At 49.2% G+C, this 25,603-nt stretch overlaps 2 protein-coding genes across 5 annotated transcripts in view; one reads left to right on the top strand and one right to left on the bottom strand.

Annotated features, from left to right (window-relative positions):
- The window catches only part of UBN1 (ubinuclein 1), a 28,717-nt gene extending 4,083 nt beyond the window's left edge, over positions 1 to 24,634 (bottom strand). Inside the window, exons 1-17 of one of the 3 annotated variants that reach the window (XM_023728449.1) lie at positions 24,504 to 24,634; positions 21,080 to 21,367; positions 17,931 to 18,017; positions 17,342 to 17,437; positions 16,856 to 16,990; positions 16,045 to 16,148; positions 14,869 to 15,307; positions 8,699 to 8,769; positions 7,099 to 7,228; positions 6,805 to 6,923; positions 6,480 to 6,608; positions 6,150 to 6,296; positions 4,433 to 4,483; positions 4,294 to 4,336; positions 1,981 to 3,246; positions 505 to 754; positions 170 to 259 (exon numbers count right to left, since the gene is read on the bottom strand). In XM_023728449.1, coding sequence (XP_023584217.1) covers positions 170 to 259; positions 505 to 754; positions 1,981 to 3,246; positions 4,294 to 4,336; positions 4,433 to 4,483; positions 6,150 to 6,296; positions 6,480 to 6,608; positions 6,805 to 6,923; positions 7,099 to 7,228; positions 8,699 to 8,769; positions 14,869 to 15,307; positions 16,045 to 16,148; positions 16,856 to 16,990; positions 17,342 to 17,437; positions 17,931 to 18,017; positions 21,080 to 21,328 — 3,406 coding nt within the window. In that variant the 5' untranslated portion in view covers positions 21,329 to 21,367; positions 24,504 to 24,634. Of the gene's footprint in view, positions 1 to 169; positions 260 to 504; positions 755 to 1,980; positions 3,247 to 4,293; positions 4,337 to 4,432; positions 4,484 to 6,149; positions 6,297 to 6,479; positions 6,609 to 6,804; positions 6,924 to 7,098; positions 7,229 to 8,698; positions 8,770 to 14,868; positions 15,308 to 16,044; positions 16,149 to 16,855; positions 16,991 to 17,341; positions 17,438 to 17,930; positions 18,018 to 21,079; positions 23,468 to 24,503 lie in introns of those variants that run through there. The other 2 variants (XM_004373229.2, XM_012554645.2) reach the window with 2 other exon arrangements.
- Positions 24,635 to 25,436: 802 nt separating this feature from the next.
- The window catches only part of GLYR1 (glyoxylate reductase 1 homolog), a 33,626-nt gene continuing 33,459 nt past the window's right edge, over positions 25,437 to 25,603 (top strand). For both annotated transcript variants that reach the window (XM_004373226.2, XM_023728448.1), the window contains exon 1: positions 25,437 to 25,540. In XM_004373226.2, the coding sequence (XP_004373283.1) occupies positions 25,437 to 25,540 (104 nt within the window). The remainder of the gene's footprint in view (positions 25,541 to 25,603) is intronic.

Below are 25,603 nucleotides of genomic sequence, written 5' to 3'. Positions count from 1 at the left end.
AGAGCCCTGCTGTCATTCTCTATGCGTACCCACAGAGCCACAGCCTCCAAGGCCAAGCCAAGAGGACAACACAGTGACAACGAGGCGAAGACACTGCAACATCTGGCACAGACAAGCATGGGGGGTGGTGACGCACAGTGCACGGGACAGGCGGGCCATCGACCATTACCTGGCAGGCTCTGCGGGATATGGGTGGACAAGGCAGCGTGTGGGAGGGGCGCTGCGGGGTGCGGGCTGGAGTGCAAGCCAGCCAGAAGACCTGTGAGAAAACAGAGAGAGGAGGGGGAGAGAGAACAAAACACACACAGTGAAGACGGAACAGAGGGCAGCTTCCGGGACCAGTTCTGGGTGAGAACCCCACAGGGGCGGGGACTCGGCGCAGCCCCCAGAAAACGTCCCCGTGGCCACACACCAGACACACAAACATGAGCCACAGCACACGGCGGAGACGAGCTGGCCGGGGGCCGCAGCTCACCGCGGTCAGGGGAAGGACGGGGCACTTACTGTGGCTGAGGCCGTGGTGGAAGGTGCTAGGGGCAGGACCTGTGACAATGGCGTCCTTGGAGACCCCTGCCTTGGCAGCAGAGTCAGCAGGGAAGGAGAGCACATGGACAGGAAAGGGGACAGGCCCGATGATGCCCAGGGAGTTCGAGGTCATGGCCCCGGGCAGCTTGGGGCTGCTGGACTTGTAGGATGGAGACAGCAGGCTTAAGGGCGAGGTGCTGGTCAGCAGCACGGCCCCACTGGTTCCTTTCTGGGGAGAAAGCACAGCAAAGGGTCAGAACCCTCGGCCCACACGTGGCTCATGCACAACCACACCCAGGACCACGCAGGTTGGGGACACGCGCACAGGCATCCAGTGCCTCTTACCACAGGCCCTCCTGCCCTGCAGCCACCGAGGAGAGAGGGAGGGAGGAAGGGCTCTGAACTGACATGGAAGGGCCTCCAGGATACAGCGTGTGTTTTAGAAATCGGTATTAAATATGCCTCCTTTGTGTATGAAAGAAAGGGAAGACTATATGCACCAAAAAAAGAAAAAAGCTGTTGCCATCAAATTGATTCTGACTCACAGCACCCTATAGGACGGAGTAGAACTGCCCTGTAGGGTTTCCAAGGCGGTAATCTTTACGGAAGCAGAATGCTACATCGTTCTCCCACGGAGCAGCTGGTGGGTTTGAACCTCTGACCTTTCAGTTAGCAGCCAAGCACTTAACCACTGTGCCACCAAGGCTCCTTACAAATCTCCACAAACGTGTTTATGTCCATGTGTATAAATACATGCATGTATGCACTTACATATGCACAAGCACGCATACATATATTTGTATGTATTTATTAACCTTTGTTTTTAAACACAGACAGCAAAAATAAACCGAGAAAATATACTAAATGCAAAATAAACTAATGAAAACAGCTACTTCATGGGTGGGGGGAGAACAGAGTGAGGGAAGCGAGCCTTCTCTGAACATACTTTTCTAGAGTTTTGTCTTTCAACCACACAGCTGTTTTACGTATGGGAAAAAGAAAGAAGAAAAACAAACGCCCTCTCCCCTCTCTTCAGGGAAGACTGCGGGATGGCTGGACTCGGCCAAATCACCCTTGTTTGACCTGCTTGCTGCAGGTTCCTTCCAAACCCAATCAAGAGGATCACCCTCAGGAGGTGGGGGTATTCCCATGTAGCTAAGATCCCTTGTTGGAGAGGGGAAGGGCGGAGGTTCCGGGAGGGAAGCTCTGTGGCTCCTGCTATGCCTCTGAGGCCCACGTTCTCCCCACAGATACGGGTGCCGACTAGTCCTCTCACTCGCTCTTCACTCTTGGAGAAGCCTCAGGGTCTCCCGGGATTCCTGCTCCCAGGAGAGGGAGGCCCTGTAACACATTTCTGAGCACAGGGACCCCACCTGACCTTCATTCTCCTGTCAGGGCAAGGCAGTGGCCCAGTCCCCGAGACACACGAAGGGCACTGCCCCGCGGGGTACTCACTGGCAAGGAGGTAGACGATGTCACACTACTGACCACGGTGGGCTTCAGGGAGGAGGTCAGTAATTTTGCCACGCCCTGGGTCCCACCACTCGAGTCTCCGTTTGGACCACCCGGCGGGGCCACCAGGGTCAGCTTCTGGGAGACAGGAGGTTTCTTTGCGGCTGAGCTGGGGACCGGTCGGCTGGCGGACTGTCCCGTGGAGGGAGGCTGTACACCTGGGAGCAAGTTCCCGGAAGAAGAGCCCTGGCCTGGCGCTCCTCCAGCGGCACAGCTGCTGGAAGGCGGCGCGTGTTTGGAAATGGAGCCAGCGAAGGGGTTGCTCTTGTACGAGGGCCCTGACGAGCTGGCCGAGTGCTGTTTTGCTGCGTGGCTCAGGGGCCCCGACGAGCTGGCTGAATGCTGTTTCGCTGCGTGGCTCAGGGAAGCGGAGGATGAGGCTGGGTTCTTGTGAGGGCTGCTGTTGGAGGCCGGAGCCCCTCCGGAGGCAGTCGCCGTGGAGGAATGGAAGCTCTGCCCCTTGGTGGCCGTCTTCACCAGCTGGAGGAGGGAGCGATGACACTGTGGGGAGGACGCCTTCGGGCCTTGGAGCTTGTTGACAAAGGGAGCTGGCGGGGTGAAGTTTTTCTGCTGTTGCGTGCCTGCGTGAAAGACTTTCACCTGGGGGCTGGGCACTGGCGCTGCCGCCTGGGGGCCGTGGGATGTCCGTGGCAAGCTGTGCTGCTTTGCTTTGGGCTGGTGTGCTTCCTGCAGGCTCTTGCTGAGGGGAGCCTGGCACGACAGCTCTTTGTAGCCAGAACTCTCTGGTTTTTTCTCCTGAGAGGACTGCCCCAGTGCCAGAGCCTGTTCAGCCAGAAAATTGAGGGGCGACTGCAGCGAGCTAGAGGGTGGTGGAGCGGAAGGGCTGGGTTTCGCAAAGTTCCTTTTGTCGTCCGCACATAAGACACCCACAACCTTTTCTGCAGGCGCTTTCGAGGGTGCAGACAGTGCGAACTCGGAGCTCCCACCGGCTCTGCTGTTCAGTGCAGCCAGCTCCTTGGACACAGCTTCCAGTGAGGAGGCGGAATTACGGAGTAAGTCTTCATCCAGTGAGTCCTCCAGGTTGATGGGCGTGGGGTTCCCCAGGCTGCCGGATGCCTGCGAGGAGAGCTCCCTGTCCGTGGCCCCAACGCTCAGGCCTCCTCCCTGATGTTCAGAAGGCAAAGTGACAGGGCCGCCAATCTGGCCTGATGGGACGGAGACCTTTCTATCAAGCTTAGCAGAAGATTCCTAGAGGGAAGCAGAAACGCTGACATTTAGAGATGTCCAAAGGTGCCGACGCTAGCCCCGTTGTGAGGTCCAGAGAAGTAGGCCTTCCCACACGATTACAAAACCAGGGAAGGAGGAAGGTGAGCACCATGCCTGCTATAACCATAAAATGCTGCCAGTAACAACCCTGTGTTACGTGGCCGCTGGCAGGGGCCAGGTCACTGGAGCAGCGTTCGTCCCTGAGTACACACGCACCCACGAGACTGGAGCAGAGACGCCCTGCCCACTGGCATTCGCGCTACCTCGGCGAGCTGCTAGCTGCCAACGGAAAACCACGTGGGGCCTGACATGACCTTTCTTTTTCTCCTCGCTTTCTACCTGCACCTGTCTCCTCAGCCTGGGTTCAAAAGGAAAGTCCTTCCCAGAGAGCAGGAACCGAGTCTTTCTGGGGCCCCCGCGTGCCCCATGCTCAATGCGGTGTCTTCAGGCAGTGTCTGAGACATTGCTGAGGCTCGGCAGACACTACAAGTAAGTGTTTTGCCCATATTACCCTCACGGACTGTGCAGGTGTAACCTGGGGCAATACCAAGGCCGAGGAACTGGTAAAAGCATCGGTGAAATAGCAGTTGTTACTCCCCTGAGAGGTTTATCAACACTAAGATGGCCTTTTTGGGCGCTATTTCTTCTCCAGCCACCTACTTCCCTCTCGTCCTGCCAGGTAAACTCAACACAGCCACCTTTTCTTCCCACGCAGCTCCAGGCTTTCTCCCATAAAAAAATCCCAGCATGATGCCTTCACATCTGCAGGAGGCGCCCGTTCTCACAGGGCTGTCACGAAGACCTCACTTCCTCCCCACCACCACCCGGGAGCTGTGTTGAGGGGACAGCGGTAGGTCCGAGACCCAGGTCTCTGCCCTGCCAGCCCCAGGCCCCCAGCGGGCCGGGCTGCCTCCTGGACAGCCTCCGAGGGCCATCCCAAGAAGCTGTCCTCAGACACACATGAGGTTTCCTGGGCGTGAGGGGAGAGAGCTGAGAGCGAGCACCACGGGGCCGCGTAGGCTGACTCACCTTCACCTTGACTTTAGCAGGGGCCATGACTTTCTTCTTGGCCCTGTTCAAAGGAAGGACACAGAAAAAGTTTAGAGAACGTTCACGCAAGGAGATAAAAACGAGCAGTCCCAAGAAGTGAAAACCCCAAGACACTCACAGGATTGACGTCAGGTGCCCGTGGCCGCGCCGGCTCTCCTTGAACAGGGTCCTGAAAGAAGCAGAGAACACGGCAGTTCGCACACGCCCCCTGGAAGCAGGGACTTGGCCTCTAGAGCTCTTCCACCCCTGGCACCACTACCACTCAGTGGATGTCACTCACTCACTGCATGCCACCTAACAAGCCAGCCGCTTACCGCTAAGAAGGTCTCCTGCAGCTGTACTGGCTTCCCAAAAGCCAAGAGTCCAGTCTCTACCAAGAAAGCCGTGCTTTGCCCCCGAGCTTATCACAGCGATTCCCCTCCCAAAGGAAACAGAAGGAGCCCTGGTGGCGCAGTGGTAAACACGCTCAGTGGCCAAGTGAAAGGTCAACATTCGAACCCACCAAGCGCTCCGTGGGAGAAAGCTATGGCAGTCTGCTTCTGTAAAGATTACAGCTTTGGAGCCCCCAGACACCCTTTTAGCTCAGTGGTGAAGTCACCTCCGAGGTTCACTGTTCAGCCTGGGAGTGGACAGCCCCGTAAAACCAAGTGAGACTAACGAGGTACAGGAGTCCAGTGACGAGGGCCAGAAGGCAGAAGGGGACAAGGAAATTGGTGACAGGGAACCCAAGGTTGAGTAACGATATTGTTGATGCGTTGTGAGATTGTTAACCATTGTTGTAGGGCAACATTTGTAGTAACTGTTAAATGAGAAACTATTTTATTTTGTAAGCCTTCATCTTAAGTGAGAATAACAGCACAATTGGAAGAGCGTAGTCAATGTCACTGAACTGTGCACGTAGAAATTTTTGAAAATTATGTATCTTTGGCTATGTGTATTTTCACCAAAAAAAAAGAGGTTGAGAAGTTAGAGGGTTGATATGTTGTGGGGTTGTTGACCAGTGTCATAAAACAACATGTGTACTTCTGTTTCATGAGAAACTATTTGTTCTGTAAGCCTTCACCTGAAGTACAATTAAAAAAAAAAAAAAAAAAAGATCACAGCTTTGGAAACCCTATGGGACAGCTCTACTTTGTCCTATGGGGTTGCTAGGAGTTGGAATCGACTCGATGGCAATGAGTTCGGCAGTGGGTAAAGGCAATGGTGCTTTTCTCAATTGTCTATTCTCATCCCTTCCAAGAGAAAAACATGGAGTGACCCACAGCGTCTTTTCCCACCTTTCGGAGGGACGAACAGTACCATCTTAAGATTGGGCACTGAGCCCAGGAAAGGCTCTGTGATTTGTCCAAACCATGGATGAATCAGACCTCATCAGGACAACTAGCTCCAACTGTCTGCGTCCTGTGTACTGCAGACATATTCCATCCACAGGAAGTGACAGGATACAAAGGAGCCCCGGTCAGAACAGTAAGATGTTCCCAAAACAAACCCCCTAGTAGGAGCCATTCTCTCTAAACAGGAAACTGTGGCCTGAGATGGGAAGAGTATGCAGTGAGTCTGACAAACAACGACAGAAACCAAACCCACAGACACTCTCCCTTCTTCTAGAGAACAGGACCTCTTCATAGCTGTCAGTACACAGGTGAGATGGGAGTCTCGTCAGTCGATGACTCCCCATGAGTAGGGCCTTGCGTCTCGTCAAACAATGATATCCTGGCAGGTGGGACCCTGCTGGCCCGGCACAGGAGCAGCATTCACACACTCCTTGAGTACGTGAAGGCTCCACCTCACGTCACATCCACCCCAACCTGGTACAGCTACTCGCCGGCCCTCACCTGGCCTGCATCCAGCCTTTGGGCCACAGAGGTTTGACCTCAGCATCCAGGAATGCCTTCACGTAGTCCTCCCAAGACTGGGCCTTGTTGTTCCTCTCTGGATCATAGCTCTCCAGCTTCATCTTCACCACTTGGCAGAGCAGCTCCCTGAGGAGGGGCAGACATCAGAAACTTCCAGCTACCCCGAAGGCTTTCTGCAGGTTTCAATCACTTGCCTTCAGCAGCCCCACTAAAAGTAAATGACTCTAACCTTCATTAGAAATACGGGGACATACTCAGACACTGGCCCTACAAACTCTCCAATGAGGCAAGGTCCCACTTTGGGCACACCTGATTTCATCATTCCATTGGAATTTCTTCCGGGGTCCCATTATCCGTCGGCCCCCCTTCTCTTCATCTTCTTCCTCATCTGAACAAACCCTTTCTCTCTGCTCCTTGTCCTTCTCCTCTTCCAGCAACCTACAGGGCAAAAAGAATCGAGTGGGACCCTAAGGCCACATGAAAGCTTCTCCCTCTCCTGTAACCGGGCCTTCAAAAATAAGAGGATGGAAATGCCGCAGAAGAGCCAAGAGCCTCACGAGGACGTGCGGACAAGCACTGACACACGGGGAGAAGAGACGGGGACAATGCCATACAAGAGCGACGGGGCACTTACTTAGCCACCTTTGCTTGTGTGTGCGCCTGGCATTCGTCCTGGTACTTGGACATCTGCTCTGGCATCGCCCTGCCGATGGCTTCCTTCAGCTTCTGGAGAGGCTCCTTCAGACGCCCACCCTGCAGAGAGCATCGCACACCACAAGTCGGATTCCTACACCACTTCTCGTACTAGGGACATGCCACAAGACCAACCGACAGGAGGCAGTGCCACAGCAGACGGCGCATCTACGAAGACACGGCCACGCCCCGCGGGGCCCCCAAAGCCAAGGCACCCCACTCTCCAGTCACCCACCTGCTCGCAGAGATGAAGTTTCCGAGCGCGTTTGAGCAGAGTGTCCTTGCTGCAGGGCAGCACTGACGCGAGATAGGCGTAAACTCCCGAGCGGATCTGGCTGCTCAGCTCCCGCGTCTGCACCTCTATGCTGGAGGACAGAGCACAGTCAGTGGCGGCCCGCACCCCATTGCGGCTTCTCCCACCATTAGGTCATCCTGCCGTGAGGAAGAGGGTAGGCGCCACAGGCAGGTCAAGCCTTTCTTGTTGGTCACATATATAACTGCATGACCAATGCAACAGACCTTCAGCGACCAACAAAAAGAACTCCTGACCCTGGTCATGACCTTGGCCAGGTAAGGTGGGTGAGGGCTCCCACGTCAAAGACAAGACCATGTCAAAGGAGAACAGAGCGCAAGAGAACAAGCCCTGAAACACTATATTTTTAAATATAAAACCCATAAAACCTTTCCAAAGGAAGACTAACAAGCTATTTGGGGTTGACGGGGAATACTTTCCAGCAGCGTCTCCTTTTTTCCAGTTCCCAGTCTGATCCATGATTACGAGCTCAGGGGAATGCCCACCCTTCCACTTTCCCCATCTACACAGAACAAGCCTTCCATACTGGGCATGCTCCAGCAGGTTCCTTGTCAACACCAAGCTCTCATCTGGGCCAATCCTCAGGTACCCTCTGCAGCCCATTCTTCCTTCTGACCCAGGGGCCAGTACAGATCCTCGCCAGGCAAGGCCATTAGTTTGCTAGGATATGCCCAAGTCTTGACAACCGTTCTTAAATGTGCCATATCCTCGGCTTTTGAGCATTAAGCTTCCTCGACCACATAATGCAACTCGGGGAACAGCTGGCAAAGCCGTGGCCCAGGCACAAAGGAAAGCCAGACACAAAGAACTGGGCTTGGAGTTTACAGGCTTGGTGTTTGCCTTCTAATCTAGTTCAGGCAGCACGGTGCCTCAGAGGTTCGACTGTGCGGGAGACGTGGCACAGGGTGACGTGCACTGGTAACAGGGGCAGAAGAGAACGACCAGGAGCCTGGGGCGGAACCCGATGGAGCAGACCCTGAGGCTGCACCGAGCTGTCGCTCAGTTTTCTGGATTCTCAAGGGATGGCAAACAACACCTTCTCTCTCTTCTCCTACTTGCCAAGAACTCATCTGCCAATGGGCCATGACTATTACATATAGTGTTGTAATAATGCCCGCTACCTAAGACCTAGTACCAAAAAAAATCAAACCCACTGCCATTGAGCCAATTCTGACTCATAGCGACCTTACAGAACAGAGTAGAACTGCCCCATAGGGTTTCCAATGCTGAAAATCTTTATGGAAGCAGACGGCCACGTCTTTCTCCGCAGAGTGGCTAGTGGGTTCAAAGTGCAGACCTTCCGGTTAGCAGCTGAGTGCTTAACCACTGCGCCACTGGGGCTTTTTTTATTTTTATTTTTTAAATAGACCAACAATAATTGTGTCATCTCCTTTGGTGGTCAATGTCATCTTTATGAAGCGCAATTTGTTCCTCTCCCCCAGTCTATATCCCGATTCCCATTCTCCCCGGGAACAGGGACAGCAGATACAAACAAGCAAGCAAGCAAACACAGGATACTCACTCTAACAGGATGTCATTGATATCATGGGTGAAGAACTTCTGCTTGCTCTCTCCGTCAGCAGCTCTGGCAGCCTGGTTCATCAGACAGTAACATCTGTTAGTGCACTTACACCCACACCCCCTCACACTCACCCACAGGCACAAGAGCCATGGGTCCCTGAAGACCTTCTGCTGATAAAATCCTCACCACCGCCTTCCCTACTCTGACCCGATCCAATTCAGCTAGCCTGTGGTCAATGTTCTCCAGCGCTTCCCAAATGCTGTGGAAGCATCTATGAACTGCCTACGTTCTTCCCGGGATTTAAAACGAGTCACATAGAAGAAAATCAAACAAGGTTAGAGTATCACGAGCCAGCACCCTATCAACTAAACTGTGAACTGGAATTTCCATCGATTCGCAGCACAAAAATGATGAAGAGTTTGAACAAACCTACAAGATTTGAAGGCCTTTCTCCACTGGGGTGGGGGCGGAAGGAATGACGTGTAGCATTGAAGGACGTTGTAATTCTCTGAAAACTCATCATCTGCTTATGCTATACTACAAACTCTCCATCGTCCAGACCATTTGAATGACTAACACGTATTGCTACCTACTCCAGCAGCCTACTGTACTGTCTTTTTTGCTTTCCACAAGATCACGGTCACACCCTGGATGGCAAGCTTGAAGATCCCTGAAGTAGACACAGCACAGCAGAGGCCCTGCACCGAGGCAGAAGTCAGGAAGGCAAGCCCTGCAGAGGCCTACACCAGTGGATCTCCAACTTGGGAGAACCCCCTGGGGCACTTCCCGCACCCCAGAAAAACGACATCAGAATCTGTGGGGATGAGGCCCAGCAATCAGTACTCTTCCTGAGTGACCCCAGTGACTCTGACGTGCAGAGAGGGCTGAGAACGACTGACCTAAACTCTGGAGTCGCTGGTCTCACGGCTTTTGGCAAAATCAAATTTCTGAAATCAGACTCAATACACAGCAATGATGGCAACCAAGGGCTCTAGGGGGACAGTGGAGAGGGGTAGGATAAACCCTGTCTAACCCTCTGACCATGCAGACACTGCTAGCCCCCCTGCCTCCTCTCCCCAACTGGCCTTCCTCTGGGCTCTCTTCGCACCTCCCTGACGGCCCCATCTCGGTTGACACTCTGGACCAGAATTCCCAGTCTCCTAAGGGACTTCTATGAAGGGCAACCCTCTGCTCTGCAAACTCAGCTTGCCCAAAACCACATCCATTGGTTTCTCCCCACATCTGCTCTTCCTCCTGTGTTCCCCACTTCCAATAACTGTGCTCCCATCCCTGCTAAATCCTTTCCCTCCCTTCTTCGGAACCCAAACTCCTTCACATGGCAATTTAGGGTTCTCCAGGATCTAGACCCAGCCATCCACTCCAATCCCCACCTCCCCCGACATGCCAGGGGTTCCCACCACCCAATGACTCACCCATCCACCATGAGGCTGGCTGACCCACTGCCTGCAGTGTGACTCCTATATACCCCAACAGCTTCTCTTACCTCCTAAGTCTGGCTGTCCATCGACTATCTGACCATCTGTCTGGCTGTCCAGATATCACAGAGCTCATTTCTCTCTGCTCTGCCCTCAGTCAGCCATCTGCACGTCTATCAATCCACTCACATACTAATAAGCTCACTGAGGACAGGAACCAGATCTTATTCCTCAATATACTGCCCACAGCTGCCCGTTACAGAATAGATAGTTAGTGTCAGCTAAGTGAGCCAATGAGTGAACACGCAAATGGACAGACATCACTGGAAGAATGCAAACTAGAGGAAGAAGAGCTCAATACCGAGCCAACCAAAAATAACTTGGAGAAGATGTGCGAAAGTCAACCTTCGTTAAGATCTCTTGGCTAGAGAAGGGTCCAGAGACAGGATAATGGAAGAGAATGGCGTAACGACTTCTAACCCATTCATCTGCTAACTTCTTCTACCTTCAGAAGTATCAGAATTTCACCTTGGCAGTTTTAACACACTGGAATTATGACTTTAGTTTGAGTAAAAATAAAATCCAGTCACTCTTTTGCTTTGGCCAGAAGCACCTTCGTGTCAATTCAACCAAATCACTTTAACACATATTTCAACTGCCCCAGTGTGTCAGAGCGATCCACTGCTTGTTTTGAATCAAATTTTATTTTTAGATACTAGCCATTTCTCTAATACTTCTGAAGCTTCCCGCTCTAATGATCTTTAAAAAGATTATTTTTTCCTAAAGCCTTTTGAACTAAGTAGACTCTGAAGGTCTGTTTTTATACTGAAGATAATTAGTCAATTAAACTGATAACTAATCAGTTAAGAAATCTAATTAAAATTATTAAATATATACGTATCTAACAGCCTTCCGGAAGTGAGGTCCCTCAACCCTAAGAAGAGACACCCTCGCTCCAGGAGTTGTATAAACTGATCAGCCCTAAACTGAGGAGGAAACGAGGTTAAATGAAACACCCTGATCATGTCCACGTGCAACAGTCCCAAGAGCCTTTTAGTGAGCTGTTTCATTTATCATAAGAAACGCCACCCGTAGCCTCTCAGCACCTAGCTCAGAACCTTACATACTGTACCTGTTTTTGCTGAACATAATCAAATCTGGCAAGCTTCTCTTTTTTAAAAAAGATCAGATGGGTTGCTTTTTTCCCCACCTTATTCTTTTTGGATCCAGCCCCTCTCCTGGGTGACTCTGGGGTGCCGGGGGTCCTAATCTACAGAGGGTAAGCAGTGAGGAGGCAGAGCAGAGGGGTGGGTGACCCAGGGTCTCTGCTTCTTTTCGTCTCTTAGTGCCGTTGCCATTTCATGCTTGACTGAAGAAACCCAAACCTGTTGCCGTCGAGTCGACTGCGACTCATAGCAACCCTACAGGACAGGGCAGAACTACTCCATAAGGTATCCAAGGAGCGGCTGGTAGATTCGAACTGCCAACCTTTTGGTTAGCAGCCTGGCTCTTAACCACTGTGCCACTAGGGCTCGGTGCTTGACTAGAGAGGGCCAAACAGACCTGGGCTATCTGTGTGGACCAGCTGAGCGGCTGCCAATTACACCAAGACAACCCCTGAGCCTCCTCAGTACCTGTGCGTTCCAACAACCAAGACTGAAGACCCCAGAAATGCATAGGAAGAGGAGACAAAGGCAAGGCCGTGAAATCAAATCACTGGATTCCTGGGACCCGTACAAATGGATGACATGAGGGGATAAGAAATGAAAAATGGACTGACGTGAGAAGAAAAGGAGAAACATCCACAGGTGTCCACCAAGGGGCCCTTCCTGGAGAGGCTCTTGAGCATACTTAAGTTTTTAAACATGTTTTTTTAAAGCTTAAAGTAGCTCATCAGTTAGAAGATAGATCTAATTTTTAATTTCTACAAGCAAAGGGTTTTTCTGTTAAAGGATGGATACATTATCAGATTAGATTCCTTGTACGTGCTGGGGTAGACTGCAAAACATGACTGCCAACTCCTCCCTGCCGGGCGCGTGTGCTCCCCGTAGGGAGGTGCCTCGAGTTCCCCAACCCTTGAAGCTGGGCTGCTCTTCTGACTCACTCTGACCAACAGAGCATGGTGGAAATGATGTCATACACCCAACTTCCGAGGCTAGGCCTTATAAGGGCCTTGTGGCTTCTACCTTTGCGCTCTTAAAGTGTTGCCCTGAGACCGCCATGCCCTGAAGCAGCCCAGGATGAAAGCCCAGTGGAGAGAGAGGCCCCACCACCCCAGCCATCCCAGCACCCAGCCAACCTGCCAGCTGAATGCAGCCGCATGAGCAAGCCGAGGTAAGACCAGAAGAGAAACTGCCCAGCCAACCCAGGGAATCAGAAGTAAAACGCTGTTTTAAGCTACTAAGTTTTAGGGTGGTTTTCTAGACAGCAAAAGAAATGTATCAGCAAATGTTACATGTATCATCTAGGACCAAGATTTAAAATCTAACCAATACTATTATAAATTGAAGAAAGTAAATGGAAAAAAAAGAAAAAGAAGAAAGAAAAATAAAGTGAGAAACACATAACACTGCTAATCTTACAGTTATCAACATCGAGTTTAATTTAAATTTTAAAAAACGCAACGTCCATTTCAAGATCTAGGACAGGGCTCCTTCTTAAGGATCCAAATATCCATGGATGGCTTTTGAAATTATATGCAATTTTTGTGTCCATGTGCATTTTGTTCCTGGGAAGACTCTCTTTCCCAGCAGGTTCTCAGAAGGGCCTGGGTCGAGAGCACTCGTGTACATTTGGGAAGAACATTGCGTGGGAGGCCTGAAGTCCCAAAAGTGCAGTGCCCTGGTCGGAAAGGAGCACCTGGGGACCCACTGGGTGGTACTAAATAACTCTCTAAAATAAGCCTTCTTTTTAATGCAACCATCAAAAATGATGAGGGCTTTATAATAATATTTATTAAGCGAAAAGAGCAAGAAACAATTATTCACAACTATAATTACAACCGCATAAAAACATGTACACAGAAGCTAGAAAGGAATATGCAAATTGAAAATCGTGTTTAGGTCAGTGGGATGATGTGTAATTTTCACACTTTCCATCCCATTTCCCAAAGTTTCTTGATGCTGTTATAGGTGAATGGCCAGGTAACGACTAAAGTATCCACTTCATCCTTGAATGTTATATTTTCAAACCAGTAAGTCCACCGTGAGCCCACTTTGGCTATGGGACTCCAAACCCTATCTCCATCGTGCCCAAGCAGATAACCAAGACTTAACAAGAACCGAAGGAGGACAGCTTGCCAACAGCCTGTCCATTAGGGAGACTCCAGAAAATGAGGGTTTCTTGCATCACATCCCATTGCTGTTTCGCATCATGCCCCTTCATTTCCACTAAATTTGCCCCCATCTTTCTCCAGAAAGCAAAATAATAAGTTATCCAACTAGAACCCAGCCTGTGGTGGGAGGGGGAGCCCATCCGAGAATTGCTTGACTGTTCTCTAAAAACTGACTGGTTACTGTCAGACAGACCTTACTTATTTAATGAGGCATTTAGAAGCTACAAAACAATTGACTGCAAACCGTTAGGACTGAAAAGAACAAGGAGTAATTTTTTTTTAACAGATATTCTGAGAGCAATTATAGAATTGCATGCTCAAACATGCCATGCTCAGATTCATCTCCTTCCATCTTTACACTCTGAGTCCCTGACATGGCAAAGTTTACTGAAACTGTTACACCCAGATAGAATACTTAGGTCTAACACTGCACACAGGCTAACAAGGGTGAGCCAGAGATCTGAGTAAGATGTTGTATATACTTCATAACTTGTGTTCAAATGTTTTGGGGAAGTGAGAAAATCGTGTGCGGCAGCGGTTCTTCCCATTTTACCCTGCCCTAAAACCCACGGGACGTTACACCTGACACCGTGGTGAGGATCACGCTTTAAAACTTGGCGCCATCGAGTATACACACTGCTGGAGGTGTGTCACAGGTCAGGAAGCCTAAGGTAAAATGTTATTTTAACTAAAAGCTAAATGTCATCACAACTAACGACCTACGCTTGGTTTACAGATAGTGCTGTATTACAGAACTGACCGTTCTCAGCACCCAAAGGATCATTTCTCAATCTCTGGGGGAAACAGCAGCAAAGGCTGCTATATTCTAAAGGTTGTTGCTGCTGTTTTTAACTGGGCGTGGACAGCATTTAAGGTTAAGCTTTTTATTTGTCACAACTCAAGCATTCTCGACGTGGATGATATGCAATTCATGGGAGCAACTGAACCCTGGTGGCAATTAAGCACATAAGTTATGCAGACTTCAGATGCGTGCAAAGCTTTTGTGAATTTCCCAAACTTTCAAGAGAATACTACAAAATGGAGTCTTGGCCTCAGCTGCCCGCTGCCCACGTTAGTGTCAGTCCACAGCCTGAGAGGAAAGCTACTCTGTGGGAAAGGAACTGACGGGCAGAGAACGGGAGAGAAGAGCTCCCTAGAAGAAAGTAAATTTTCCAGGAGTGAAGGAACCAAGAAAGGCCTAAAGATGAGGCCCGACAGGCAAAGCTTACAGTTCTCCCCCTCCGAAAGGAGATGAGCGCTTGGAAAGAGCTTACACATTAACTGCCAGCTTGCTAAGGAAGGGTTTCTTGGGGCATAGAGCGTCCTGTGGTGCAGAACCAATGTCAATCTGCCCCAGCGAACCGCTTCCAGGAGAGCCCGGCCACACAGTGTCACCATACCTGAGCCAGCTCCTTAATGCGCTTCTCCAGGGGCGTGGGCAGGCCTTCGGGGAGGGAGGAGGGCTGCCTGAATTCCGGGTCCGACCCCAGCCCAAGGGAAGCGCTTTCATCATCCATATCATGGAAGGGGCTTCCTTCCGGAGACTCACTGAGCAGCCGCTCCAAGTCCAGATCGGTCAGCGAGCCCATGGCAGTGGCCGCCTGCAGCAGGTCGTTGTCAGAGGTGGAGCCAAAGAGCGACAGCAAGGGGTCGGAGGCGCTCTCCAGGGCCCGCAGGCTCTGAGCTTCTGCGGATGAGACTGCTACCGGCTTATGCTCCTCATCTCTCCTTTTCTGCGCCTCTTTCTCCTTGTGAAACTTCTTTAACATCTCCTTCACGCTTAAAGCCCCAGAATATTTCTTCTTCTTCTTCTCCTTACTGGCATTGAGAGCTGTAAAGCTGCAAGCAAGAGGGGAATTAGTTACAAAGGCTGCGGTGCACCTCCAAAGGGAAATTCAGAGGGACTTTACGCTGGTTCCCAGCGCAGTGACCTCTGGGAGGCCCACAACAGCCACAAGGCCTCCCTGTTATTAATCCTCCCTCCTCTTGGCATAGAGAGCTCGTTCTTGCTGAGACCAAAGCTTGAGATTTAATACAGGTTGGCAGCACAATGTCACATAACGCTACACATCCGATGGGTTTTTAAAAATCACTGCCAGGCTGAAATAAAAGGTTGCAAAAAACCAAAAAAGAAAAAAAAAAACAAGAAAGGAAAAGAAAGGGGAGCAAGAGAAATCTTTAAAGGAAGCAAAGCAGGAGCAGCAGAGAACAGCAGCAACCTGAAGAGCAGCTGGGGTGAGACTGAGTGAGGCAAACGAGGCATGACCACAGGAGACAGAGGGACCACAGAGACAGAGAAAGAACTGGGGCAGGGAGAGGAGCGCCCAGAGGACAAGAAATATCGGCATCGAACAGCGACAGGAATAGCTGCCAACGCTGACGGTGGCAGAGAGAAAGAGCTGGCTATCTGACACACAGACATGAGAGCACTGACCGCCCGGGGGGACTGGGGAGTGGGCGGGAGGACAGACTCTGCTGCCTCGTCTAAAGCTGTGGGGAGGAAGGCGAGGCAGCTGCCGGGTGTCCCACCCTAGCAGCTCAGATATCATCCTAGCAAAGAAGCTGCGGCCTCTCACCCGGCTTTGGGAAACTTGGACTTTCTCGATCTCTTCTCCTTGTCCTGAGTGTCGTCTTTTTTCTTCTTCCTCATCTTCTCGCCGCCTTCCTTCACCTTCCGCTTCTGAGAATTAAAGACAAAGCACAGTTACGCAGCCCCTGGCTCCGGGAGCACATGCACGCCACAGCACTGGCCTCGCCCCGCTCGGGCCGCTCTGCCACCGGCCTCCTCTCCTCCATCAACAAAAGCTTGCCGGTCGCTCCCGGGACATGGAGCCACAACACCACACCCGCTGCGTTTCAACACAGCCTTCGCATGGCCAGTGGGACTGAGGCAGCAGTGGGCCACCCCGCAGCCTGAGAGAAAACCTTTCCAGACCGAAATGAGCTTTCACAAGAGTATGTGGGCCCTAGCTCTCGCTCTAAACACAAAGCTAGTGAAGATACATTTTAAAACAGTGATGTGAAGGCGGGTTTGTTTTCACTGGCTTGACGGCCCTGGGAACTGAAGTCGTCCACATGTCCACGCCAGACAGAGCACGGGTGGTGCACACTTCCCTCGTCCACACCCTTCACTGACCTTGTCCCCACCCTGAGACCGCCTCCAGGAACCAATCCCTGCTGACCCTGTGCGGATGTCAGTGTGATGGGGCCGTGACGCCCAGGAGCTGAGTGGAGCCCTCCAAGTTCACATCACCTTGTCCCGGCCAGACATGAGAGGGGAGCCGCCTACCTCGGCAGGAGGTGCACAGCCCTAAACCACCACGTTTCCTGATCTCACAGTCACATAAAGAAGCATTTCTGAGAACCAAAAGCAAGCAACATTCTAACCTTTGGGGACTTTTTCTTCTTTTCTTTAATGAAATCATCCTCAGATTCCGATGCTTGTCTAAACTGCAGGGTCCCCGAGTTAATGTAAAATCCTCCATACTTGGTAGTCAAGGAAGCAGGAACAAGCTCATCATACTGAAGGGGGAAAACAAGTTCTGGAATTATATTCCAAAGGTGCAAAGCTGGTCCTCAGAGAGGAGACGCTCTGTGTCTCTCTGCCACATTTCAGAGTGCTAGCTAAGACGTCCCTGCTAGCCAATCACAGAATGCCAGAGCTATGAGGTTTTCTGGACAGATCTGGCCACCATTTTACAGATGAGGGAACTAAGGCCCAGACAGAGGGGAGTCGCTTCCTTCCTCAGCTGTGCTTTCTCCTCGTGGTGAGAAGAGGGTACACCCACTCTGACCCCACCCCAGCTCCTTGGCCATCACCACTGAGAGCACAAGTGCTGCAGTTCTGACGCCCTGTTCTCGTTAAACACTTACCGCCTCAGAGTTATCGATGAAGGAATCGGACTCGTCATAACCATACCCCATATCAATCAAGTCCTGTATTCGGTCTTTTCTTCGTTTCTTTCCACCCTAAAATTTAAAAACAACAGAGCATACGCTTTTTTGATCAATATTCGCAGGGAATTAACTGCTGTCTTGAAGTTCGTCGGCTAGTTACTAAAGGTCGTAAAGCACTGGAACCAGTCACACACACGGACGTGCACACACACCAAAACCTCTTTCCCTGAAGACTTCTGGAAACAGATTTTTTCTACGTACAATGGCTTAAGATAGAAGAATGAACTAAATGGCTTCTTACACTTCATACCAGATGTTTACTCTAAGGAAGAGTACGAGTCCGTCTTGTTCGTCTGTCCACTTAACAACACACAATTAACCTCCTACAGATGCATGTTCTGTAGATTACTTCATGGGTTTAATAACTGTGTTCTGTTTTATCCACGCTCTACACTTGTTTCCAGGTCTGGGGTGATTTAGATCACAATTCGCCAAAGGAGATGAAAATGTCCGGAAGCCTCTCCCACCCCAGTGAGGTTGTTGTTGCCCAAGAGAGAAATCTTACATATTTTTCTTCAAATTTCCGGGCAAGGGCCTCCACTTTATGCCTTTCCTTTTCTTCGTCATTGAAAGGATCTGAGAGATCTTTCTTCTGTAAAGAGATCATTTGCACAAAAAAATAAGTCACAAAAAATTTTCACAAGCCTATTCAGAGAACCTTCACTGACCACTCCGTACCTAGAAACTGCAGAATAAAAACAACCGTTTTTTGGAAAAGACAAGGTAGAATACATGCTGCCATCTTGCAAGCGTTTACCTTGGTTGTTTGAGAAAGTAAAACTTTCATTTGTGTAACTCAACACAACTTGATTAAGCCCACAATCCACCCCCATGGCACTAGGTGGGGCAGGGCTCCAAATCCAGCAAAGGGACTCCAGTCAGGGATGCTCGGCCTGTAGAGAACTGGGTCTCAATAGAGACCATTTCCTTTGTAACCCTCAAAGTTATTTTTATGTATTTGCAAACATTATTCTAAGAAGGGGTCTGCAGACTTCACCAGACTTCCTAAGTGGCGAATGTCTCAAAAAAAGGTTCAGAACCCCTGAAGGTAGCACATGTTCTCAAGTGCTGTTTGGGAACGAGGCTCTCCAGTCATACATTCCCTATCCTTGCAAGCCTGTCTTCAAGGATCACTCACCTATCTCCTCTTGTCCTCCCCATCTCTATACCCACTCCAAATATTTTCATGTGGTCTTCCCAAGTTGATTTCTACTCATAAACTTATTCTTGCATTTTTCGCATGAAATAAATTTTCCAGAGTTAGAACTTAAATTTCTTGGACAAGAAGTCTTAGTTTTAATAGAAGACACCTGTACCTACTATGTTTAAGAGCAGACAAAGTCACTAAAGAATAGATGTTTGTTTGAAACGAAGCTCCTTTATCTCACCCTCCCATCTCTGCCTACTGATTCCTAGCCGCCCAGAAAGGATCAGTTAAATGATCTATGCTGCATATGCACAGAACATACACACAATGTATGTACTACAAATGGGTGGTCTTTACCACATGTGCTTATCTGTACCTTCTAATTTTTCTACAATGATCACATATAACTTAAGTGATTAACATAATTGTAAGAAATCCCACCAATCTTGAGCGTGTTGGTTGCATTCGATGTGTACTCCAGTTGCAAACAGTAGTCTTCCAATATAACCATTTCCTGGATGCAAGAAGGCCCAGGTCTGTCCAAACACAGTTTCCGGAATGTAAGCTTTCCTTGTTCATGCCCTCAAGGGCCTGTTTTGTACCAAACTTAAACAATTACCACACTGTAACTTCTGTTACTTTTGTTGTTATAATTCTCCTAAAACATCTACAAAATGGCAAGTTCCTTGCAGCTGGAACAGCACCTCGTCCACCTTGTGCAGTCCTCAGTGTGTAGCACAGTGCCTTGCCATCGTAACAAACATATGCTACATGACTTAGCAAACGAATGGGTCAGATTATACTGCACTTTTAAAAATGCAGAGTAGACACACAAAGATTCTGGAGTTCTCAACCTGAAGTCCAGGAATGACTTGCTGAGAGCAGACCCAAAGTTCTGCGTATGCTCCATGCGATTCTCGGCAATGGAGGGGGTACCTGGAGCCCCACAAAGGTGAAGCCAGAGCACTGGAGTTCTCAGTTCAGCTGACCTACTGATTTGGTTTGAGCCCATAAATAAATACAGTGACCAATCTCTACTGCTTTCTTACTTCCTCTCAAAAAAGAGAATACTATTTCCACTTTGCAAAAGGAACTGTGAATGGATTTGAAATGATTTCTTCTCATCCTGCCAGCTGGTCCTCATACAACAGGTTGTCCTCTGATACAAACTCACTGGCTTCCATTCAGCCAATCAGATACCCATCAAGGAAACAAATTTTTATCTTTCTAACCAAACATGCTCACCCTGAACAGGACACTGAATTAGGATGAGCAGCTGCCACTGAAGCACTCTGCTAGAAACTTTACCTACAAAGTCCCATTTCACCCTCAAATACCCTGGGAGCCAAATACTATTCTTAGCTGTACTTTACTAAGATCCACACTAGAAACAAAAATACTATAAGTGTGGGACCCTACTTATCCTGTCCTCAGAGCCTAGCAGAGTATGGGTATAGAGAAGGTGCTTAAAAACACTACTCACCTATAACTCCTACTCATACCGTACAAGTCCATTTATAGAAAATAGAAAAACATGCAAAACTCATCAGAGTTGTTAGAAATCAGGGTAGTGGTTACCCTTGAGGGTAGGGGTGGAGTCTCTGAAAGGCATGTGGAGATGTCCTGGTAAATGTTTCTTTTCTTGATCCAGGTGCAGGTTACAAGGGTATGTCAAGTTTGTGAAAATTTACCAAGCTGTGCGTTTATCACATGTGCACTTCTGCACATAATTAAATTTAAAATGAAAAATTACCAAAAAAAAGTTAATGAATTGTCAAAACATCAGTGATAGCTGAAGCTGGGTGATGGGTGTGTACATGGGGCCTTCTTATGCTATTCTCTCTACTCCTGTGTGTGTGTGAAAAGATCCACACTAAACAGAAAGACCAATCTGCCAGAAAAACAAATAGATCACTTTTAAAACATTTTAGAGCCCTAAAGGTTATAACTCAATTCTGGCACAAAAAAAAAATACATAAAGTAAAAAATTTTTTTTAAAAAAAGGGGAAAAAATAGCTTCCTATCCAGCCAGGTAAAGAAACTAGCCAGACCACCTCTGCATTAAGAAGAGATGAGCAGTTTGTGTCTTGTCCTGTCTGCCCTTACACCAGGCAGAGAGCAAGAGTCTCAAGGAAAAGAAAAATGCCCAGCACAGAATTCCTTCAGTGGAATAATCAGGGATTGGTCTTACTGACAAGGAGCATTTAGATTTGGCATGAAAAAATTCATTGTTCCTTTTTTTTTAATATTAATTAGCCATAATTCAAATGGGCTTTGGTTGTCCCATACATTTTTTTCCTAGTATAAATTAGGAGAATGAGTCTAGAAAGAATTCTATTCCTGCACGCCCAGAAACAAAACCAGCAAGCCCTACTCTTGCTTTGGGGTGGGTAACATGATTCTGGGACAGTCAAAGCCTCTCTAGTCTTGCTTCCACCCCATGGAAATCACATTTGCACGTGCTGATGCCCAGTCATTAGACCTGCAGTGACACCGGGGCGGCATACCTTGTCTCCGGCTTGAAGGCCTTTCACTTTCCCTCGTATATTCTTCACCAGCTCTGGGTAGAAAAACTCTGGGCAGCGCTTGTGATCTGGTTCAAAGAGGGTGAGTGTGATCCGAACAGCTGCAGCCGCCGGCTCAGAGTCCTGATGCTGTTCTGCTCCCCCAACCTCCTCCTTCCGGGATTTCTTCAAAAATGCAGGATTCAGAGGACCTGGGAGAGAGGTGAACTGGACTCTGTGGGGCTCCGACATGGCTACCAACAAGTCTTAGCGGTTGTCACTGCATGGCTTCTGTTAACATTGAAAAGAAGGGCCAGGTCAAACCAAGATGATAAAACAATGATCTTCCCACTCAACTATGTAGATTTAAGTTTAAAAGAATTTCATTATCAAGAAGAAACCACTGTTGAACTTAATTACTATTAACTGATATTTTTCTGCTTAGATAATACTCATTTTAAATATTAACATTTTCATACATACATATAAGTCACCCCCAGATCCTATCATTCAGATAACCACTATTTAGCATTATTTCCTTCCAGTCTTCTCTCTACGCATATATAGTAGATCCTTAACGTTAGAGAATCCCTGCTGACAGATCCTTAAGAATCCTCAAAATTACAAATACAACTACAGAATATTGTTTCCGACTGAATTTATCCAACACTTTTTTCTAGCAGAGAATAACCACCTTCTTAAGATTTCTTTCATCACCAGCGCAGCTTACTTTCATTTGGGGCCAATTTTCACAACGAAAAAGCTTTCATCCCCTCCCAAAAGTTGCTACCTACCGCCAAGATAAGAAATGAACAATATCTCAGGCGGGTGTGGCCAGGCTCATTGCCTAACAGAGTCCCAGGCTCCTGCACACCTGCCCCTACCACCCAAACAGGGGCATTAGCACAGTAACAAGTTATTGCATGCCAAAGACCCTCAGAGTTGCCTGGGAATGGTCAGATTCTGAATCCCAGAATCCCAAGGGTTTACAGTATATATGCAAATACACGCCATATATTTAGCTTATGTGTATGCATGCACACGTGCACACTAGGTGTATAACTCTGTGTCCTTTTTTAAACTCACAATCTACTGCAAACTTTCCGCCATATCAATAAAAATATTCATTACAGCCTTGTTTGTAGAAGAAACATGATGGAAGCAACCTGAATGTATAGCAATAAGGGAACAGGTGAATAAACCATAGTTTCATTGATTTGTAAGGGTTCTTAATATAGTATCAAGATGTTTCCCTTTGCTTGTCACATCTCTTACAAGTACTTCCCTGGTTTGTTATTTCCTGTTTAACTTTGCGTAGAGTAAGATAGGCTGAAACAAAGGCTAACTTTTTATGCAGTCCTAACTGGGCCCTTTTTCGCATGACGTCTCCCATCTCTTCTACGTCTAGAATGTCCTTCTCCAACCACAACTGGCATGAAAATTTACCTATTTAGTCTTTTACAGATATATTTCTCACATTTAACTCTTTAACACAAGTAGAATTTACTCTGCTATAAGATGTGAAGTGAGGCTCTAACTTGGTTTCTTCCCAGAATCGATCAGGCACTGATCAAGTATTTGAGAGACTCAAGCGTGTAATATTTTAAATGCAGTTTAAAACGTTCAATGGAATTTACTTAGCTGTTTGTAAAAAAAGTTAGTAATTGTTCAGGAGAATTTAATCTGCTAAATGGGTTATCTTAATTGAACCTGTGTCAAAGATCCAGTAATTTTTTTATATGAAAATTCTTAGATTCGTAAATAAAAAAAGATTTGTGAGTAAAACTCATAGGCTTTAAAAAAGCTGAGCTTTTAAATATGCAACTTTAATAAGTTGAGCGGTACTCTACGTACAGTATTCTATACACAAAAGCATTCCTCTTAAAAAGTCCCAACTGATGTTATCCCAGAAATGCTACCCCCATTTACTCAAGCTTCCTTTTGTATCTCAGGTTATTCCCAGGAATTGTAGCTTTTGGTTATTGTGAACAGGACCTTTTAACGATTACGTTTTAAAACCGGTTAGTGATAAAACAGAAAAACTAACTGAATTTTATATGCTGATTTTGTAACTAGTCCTTTTACTGAATTCTTATAAATGGTTTTCCCCTTGCTTTTTTTTTCCTCTCAACTAGGCAATCCTATTGTCCACTGAAATGATAATTTTGTCTTTCCCGTCCTGAAAAATTTTCTTATTTTTGTGTCATGTCTTATTGCATTGTCTAGAACTTCCAGGATAACCGTAGACAACACTTTATGCATATAAATATATACATATATACACATACGTATACATACACATATACATATACGTCCGTAAACAACATATTTTTTGCCATGTTCCTTAACTCCTCTAAATCCAGTACAATGTTGACTTAAGATTCCTATCAGCTGCTAACCGAAAGGTCCACGGTTCCAATCCACCAGAGGATCCTCAGAAGAAATACATAGTGGTCTGCTTCTGCAAAGATTACAGACTTAGAAACTCTATGGGGGCAGTTCTACCCCGTCCTCTAAAGTCACTATGAGTCCGAATCCACTCTAAAGCAGTGAGTTTTTTATTCTTTACCCAAGAGCCTTGGTGGCTCAATGTTTAAGCACTCGGCTCTAACTGAAAGGTTGGCAGTTGGAACCCACCCAGCAACTCCTTGGGAGAAAGACCTGTCAGATATGCTCCCATAAAGACTACAGCCAAAAAAACTCTATGGGGCAGTTCTACTCTGTCGCGTGGGGGTCACTATGAGTCAGAATGGACCCAACTACATCTAACAACAACGCTCTTTATCAGTTATTAAAGTATCACTTGACTCTGAAAATTGCAAACTTTAAAATTAGGAAAGCGTGTTGAATTATCAGTTTGCCTTAAAAAAAAAAAAAAAAAAAAAACCTCATTGCCATCTAGTCTATTCCGACTCATAGTGACCCTGTAGGACAGAATAGAACTGCCTCAAACAAAAAAAAAAAAAAAAGTAAATGACAATTCCTAAAAGTAATTAACAGAACTTCAGAGAACTCAGACTCCAAAGAAACGCCAAGCTGTGGACAACCATTACCTTAAGACCAACTTACAACCAAAGCTTCTATGTAACAAAATGCCTACAGTAAACGCGTGCGGACCGCTACCTTTTGCAGCAGTCGGTAACTCAAGAAAAACTCCGGTTCCAACTTGAGTATTGGAATGACTCCTTGGAATCTGTGTGACTGCGATTTTTCTTAAAACTGTATTTCCTACCTGGCATACGGAAGCTTGGGCAGCCACTTGTGCTGACCTGCTATTAACCGTTTCCACTAAATGGTTTCACTTTAACCTGCTGAAACGACCTCTGGCATTTGTCGCCCTGTTGTCGCAACAGCCAGATCGCAACTTCTCTCAAAGTGTCAAACTGCAACAGGGCTTGCAAAGCCCAGTCCTTACAAAGACACGCACCTTTGTCCCCAGCGCCGACGCAGGCTACAGCCCCGCGGGCCGCAGACGTTCCCCCGCGGCTGTCCTCATGCCGGCCCGGCTCCCCAGGCATGCCTCCCCGCGGGCGGCCGGCCGGAGCCGCGGCCCATGGCCGGCCCCCGCGCGCCCGGGGAGCCTCGTCAGCCGTGCTGCGCGCGGGCCAGCGGGGAAGAAGGCGGAGAATTACCCACTCGAGGTCCAGGAGCAACTCAGGGAACCACGGGGCAGGCTGCCAAGGGGCGCCCGGGGAGAACTTGCTGCGCCGGACCCAGACCTCCGGGAGCGGCTGCCCGAACGCCGGCCGCGGAAAAGAGTACTCCAACGAACCCAGGCGGCGGGAGAGCGGACCTATCGCCTGCCTGCAGAGCGCGGCGTCTGGAACTCCGGGGAGCGCGGAGACGAGGGGGACCGGGGCCTCCTGGCTGCGGCCGAGCAGAACCCGCCCGGAGCGGGGCTCCGGACTTGGGCGGCAGCCGGTTTCCAGGCCGCGCCGAGGTCCGTCAGGCGAGCTCCCGGGGGCCACGACGGGGCCGGCCGGCGCCGCAGGCTCGAGAATAGCCCCGGGGCCCGCGCGGGGCTAACGGCCGTAACGGAAGCGCCACGGGGGGAGGGGGAATGGAGTCCCCCAGGGCCCGGGAGGCAGGGCAGGGCAGGCCGCGAGGCCGGCTCCCTCACACGCTCAGCCGGCCGCACCGTCTTCCCCGCTGCTGCAGCCTGAGACCCCGGGCGCTTCGTTGTCACGAGCCGGAGGGAGGGGGAAGGAGCCGGGAGTCTCGGGGCTCCGGCGCGCGGAAACCGCGGCTCCCGAGTCACGTGCCGCTAGACCGACCAATGAGATCTGGCAGACGCGGTGACGTCAGAGCAGCGGCGTGGCCGATGACAGCCGGCCCCCGTCACGTGGCCAGGCCCACTCCAATGGGCGGTGCCGGGGCGACCTCAAGTTCCCGACGGCCAGTGCGTCGGCGGTGGTTGGGTGGTAAGATGGCGGCTGTGAGTTTGCGACTCGGCGACTTGGTGTGGTGAGTCCGGGCAGCAGGGTACAAGCGAGATGCGTCGGGGATCTGCTCTTCTGGGCGCGGGGT

This window comes from Trichechus manatus, unplaced genomic scaffold (assembly GCF_000243295.1).
Source record: "Trichechus manatus latirostris isolate Lorelei unplaced genomic scaffold, TriManLat1.0 scaffold00024, whole genome shotgun sequence".
NCBI lineage: Eukaryota > Metazoa > Chordata > Mammalia > Sirenia > Trichechidae > Trichechus > Trichechus manatus.
This window is presented reverse-complemented; position numbering and strand designations above follow the sequence as displayed.